The sequence below is a fragment of the Trifolium pratense genome, linkage group LG2 (assembly GCF_020283565.1).
Source record: "Trifolium pratense cultivar HEN17-A07 linkage group LG2, ARS_RC_1.1, whole genome shotgun sequence".
NCBI classification, from domain to species: Eukaryota; Viridiplantae; Streptophyta; class Magnoliopsida; order Fabales; family Fabaceae; genus Trifolium; species Trifolium pratense.
In genome coordinates, this window is record NC_060060.1 from 60,780,854 (window position 1) to 60,784,729 (window position 3,876).

At 34.3% G+C, this 3,876-nt stretch overlaps 1 protein-coding gene across 1 annotated transcript; it reads right to left on the reverse strand.

Moving 5' to 3' along the window:
- Positions 1-211: 211 nt before the first annotated feature.
- Positions 212-3,329, reverse strand: LOC123909334. Its single transcript, XM_045960165.1, has 5 exons — positions 2,994-3,329; positions 2,807-2,910; positions 2,470-2,645; positions 986-1,094; positions 212-649 (listed from the first exon to the last, which is right to left on the reverse strand). The coding sequence occupies exons 1-5, from the start codon at positions 3,289-3,291 to the stop codon at positions 341-343; spliced, it is 996 nt and encodes a 331-aa protein (XP_045816121.1). The 5' UTR covers positions 3,292-3,329; the 3' UTR covers positions 212-340.
- Positions 3,330-3,876: the final 547 nt, after the last annotated feature.

Sequence of the window (3,876 nt, forward strand, 5' to 3'; positions counted from 1 at the left end):
AGTATGAATGTATCTATCACCTTTATTTGTGATCAATCTTTGTCGGAGAATCCGTTGAACACAAAAGGTGAAGAAATAATAGTAAGTCTATGACGAATAATAGTGGCAGCATATCGTATGTGCGAGTTGTATTATATAGAAGAAAGCATAAAAACAGCACTGCTCTGCCGCTAATAGCAGCTGCTACAGAAGCAATTGACAATCGAAGCTCTAAATCCATAAAATTAGTTATATATATTAACAAAATAACAAACAAAATGGAGATCCATACCTGAAAGTACATATGCAGACACATACATAAATGAAGATGGAGATTTAACTGTCAAGGAAAATAAATTATTTAAGCATCGGAATGCAATCGTACAAAAAGTAATGAATGAAAGGGAGTACTTAAACGCCATTCTCTTTGCTTTTTATTCAACTGTCTTCCTTTCCCTGCTTTCTCTCTGTTGAATCTTACGTCTGCTAAACTCCAGGTGCAATATTTTGTTTCCACGTCGAAGGATTCAAGCTTGAAGACACCATCACCTTCTGCAGATGGATTATTTGAATCATCATCAATGACATATTTCACATACATAGCTCTCTCCTTGAATCGATCTAGATCATCTGGAATCCGAACTATTCTTTCAACACCTGGAGAAGAGACCTGAAGGTACATATCTAAGGTATAAAAGCTAATAGAAACAATATTGAACAATATAAATCCTAATTTCAATCGATCAACATTGTTTTTCAAAATCAAGAGGGATATCTTTATCAATAACCTTGGACCCCTGAAATCATATGGTTCATTTATTTGCTCTAAAATTTAAAAACATTATCAAAAGCTTCCTTGGAATTTGGATAAGCCAAAAGTGAAACCAATTGGACGAAAGAGTACTTCAAGGATTTGCACTCTCGAATACTGTTCATTGTGATAATCACGGATTATATCTCTACCTCCAACATAAGACAAAATGCAGTAAGATACTTGAAATGGTACCTCCAAATTTAAATTCTCAGGAACGAATTTGGCAAGTTCCGCTTCATCCAATTTTGCTCTGTATGTTTTAGAAAAGGCTTCAATGTCTTCCATGGTGGGGGAGCCAGATCTATTGTGCATGGAAATCAGAATTCATAAATTAAGCATACATCCAATGTATGTAATAGCTACTGTAAAAAAAAAAATGTATGTAATAGCAAGTTCAGTTCAGCAGCAATTTATGCAAAAATGAATTAATTGCATTAGAGGAACACAAAACAATGCAGATTATCGATCCTTGATGAGTAACTCTGTTGCTACATGCCTGAAATTCATTCATTGAGCAACGCATGAAAGCATTTATTGTTTTTATCTATAAGATATTATCTATAAGGCAAAAAATTCCTTTTGAGGGTCACAAAAAAGTATTGCACTCAGAACCTGTGATAAATCAGGCACCAATCCAACGCAGCATTTCAGAACCAGTGATATAACTTTAGAAATCTCAGGACTTTTTATTCTTCAGGAGGGAAGGTGCCACAGGAGGACTACTAAGTTTCTTTCCATAAGCTCAACAGAACTTACATGGGTTTAGAATACCATATACTGATAAACTGAATTAAACTTCATCTTTTTTCTAACGCACCTACTTTACATATAAAATTGCAACAAAACCCCACCTTAGGATCAAATGGTCCCATTCCAAAGTTAGAAAGTTAGCCTTACACCCTATCTTAGTATATGAGTACATGAATGAAGGAAACCAATGTTGTCAATTGCGGATCGCGGAAAATAGAGGTTTGTTCAAATGCCGCTATGTAACAATGCTATAGTGCCGCTATAGGCAGTACTTCACGATATTTTGTACTAAAAGCGAATCGCATAACAATAGCGATTAGTTCAAATTCTGCTATGCAATAGCACTATAGCTGCTATTTAACATCACAGAAGGAAACAATCCTTAAATTAAACATGAACATGAGCAAATTACCTAAAAGATAGATAAACCTCTAAACAACATTAGTTCCTCCTCGTTAGTATAAATATTTCACCACATGTCACACACACATTATATCCTGCCTACGATATCCAGTCATACAAATTCAAACTTACACTTGATAATAAAGATTCATCCGAAACCGTTCAGAATGGATATTCATTTATTCCTAATGATCATCAAATAATAAAATTAATGAAACTAAACCTGGCTGAGTATTTAAAGAGTTCAACTGTCTATATCATGTAAACATTTCACAAACTGAGAGACATAGCAACACATGCGGTGAGTTAAATGAGCGATGTAGCCCATGTTTGCTTGCCGCTCAATCTGATCAAATTTGATTAAAACAGCATAAGCAACAAGGTTCCCCCCTAAAACAATATATCTGTCTTTAATAAATTTTTCGTACAATAAAATACTACTAACATTTTCTCAAAACATCATCTATCCAACTCATAATAATAACAAACAATATTTTCACACTATTGCAGTGATGATGTCTTACTTGTTGGAAAGCTTCTCAATGCGCACTCGAATAGTGGAATTAACCAAAGTTTTAAAAGCATAAATTTGCAAGTCACCATCAAAAGACAAAGTAACCTCTTTAGCAATAGCTAATGCTTTCTTATCCCACCATGTTCCGGCGAGTGCGATTCCACCACCTCCACCACCATCACCTGCCTTCAAAAATCAACCAAACTCACATTCCTCAACAAAATTGAATTTTTCCACAAATAAACCATCAATTTAGTCCCTCAACTATTGCTATTCTCAATTTAATCCCTAAACTATATAAATATAATAAATAGCCCCTACAATACAAGTCCAAATAAAAAACTTACATAGGGCACACTATCCTCTTCCTCCTCCTCATAACCCTCTTCCTCGTCAAAATACTCGCCGCCAGCGTCACTATCATTTTCGAATTCCTCATCAATTTCTGTCTCTGTGAAAACAACAACTTCAATTCAAAGTTTAAGAAGTAAAAAAAAAAAAAAAAAAACTGAGACTCATAGCAGTTCAACTTACCGTATTCAAATTCTTCATCATCATCATCAACTTCTTCTTCTTCTTCATCTGCTGATACTTCTTGGACAATGGTGGGTTCTACAATGGGTTCTGAATCAGAATTTTTCTTCTTGCTATGGAGAATTATACCAAGGGGCTTTATCGAAGTATATGGAAAGGTGCAAAATTGAGAAGAGAATTTGATTGTAGAGCGAAGAGGGGCATAGAAAGAATTTCTAGACCTAGAAATGGTGAGAAGTGGCGGTGATGAAGGAATTCGCCATGGTTGCAAGCTTGATGATGCTTTAATCAAATCCATTAATCCAGTTTTTATTTTTCAGAAAGAATAAAAGTTTGAGATATGAAAATTATCACTAATTTATTTTTTGGAGGGAATACAATGGGCGAAGCCCACCACATATTTACTTTTGCCACCTTACTCCATCCATTACTTAAGGTATACCTTAAAAACACCATACCTTTATAACTTCTTCTACTTAAGTAGAGGATGTAAGTAGAGGATGATATTTATAAAAAAAATCTTGTTTATAACATTCGCTACTTAAGTAGCGGAATGATAAAATGAGAAATGCATAGAGCACGCGAGTAACTGGTAGGATGACAAGAGTAAGGTTCTACATCAAAAGCAGTAGATTTTATTTTCGTGTTCGATGCATTATAAATATGTTTGATAGTAGATGGTTTTTTTTTTTTGTATTTAAGTCTCTCCGCATACTTATGACTTTCTCTGATTTAAACATATGTGCGTGTTATAACCTTGAAATATTTGAGTCACATCGTGATTGTGTTCTCCATTTATGATAATAAGACTCCACATAATACCGCTCAAAAGATAATGTAACACCCTTAATATACCCCTTTATTTCATTTTCGAAAAAGTTTA

Excerpts from the sequence above, each read along its gene's own strand:
- LOC123909334 (XM_045960165.1), bottom strand. The coding sequence starts at position 3,291 with ATGGATTTGATTAAAGCATCATCAAGCTTGCAACCATGGCGAATTCCT. Across the intron at positions 2,646-2,806 it reads AAGAGGATAGTGTGCCCTAT|GCAGGTGATGGTGGTGGAGG; the intron begins GTAAGTTTTTTA and ends TGATTTTTGAAG. Across the intron at positions 650-985 it reads CTGAGAATTTAAATTTGGAG|GTCTCTTCTCCAGGTGTTGA; the intron begins GTACCATTTCAA and ends ATGTACCTTCAG.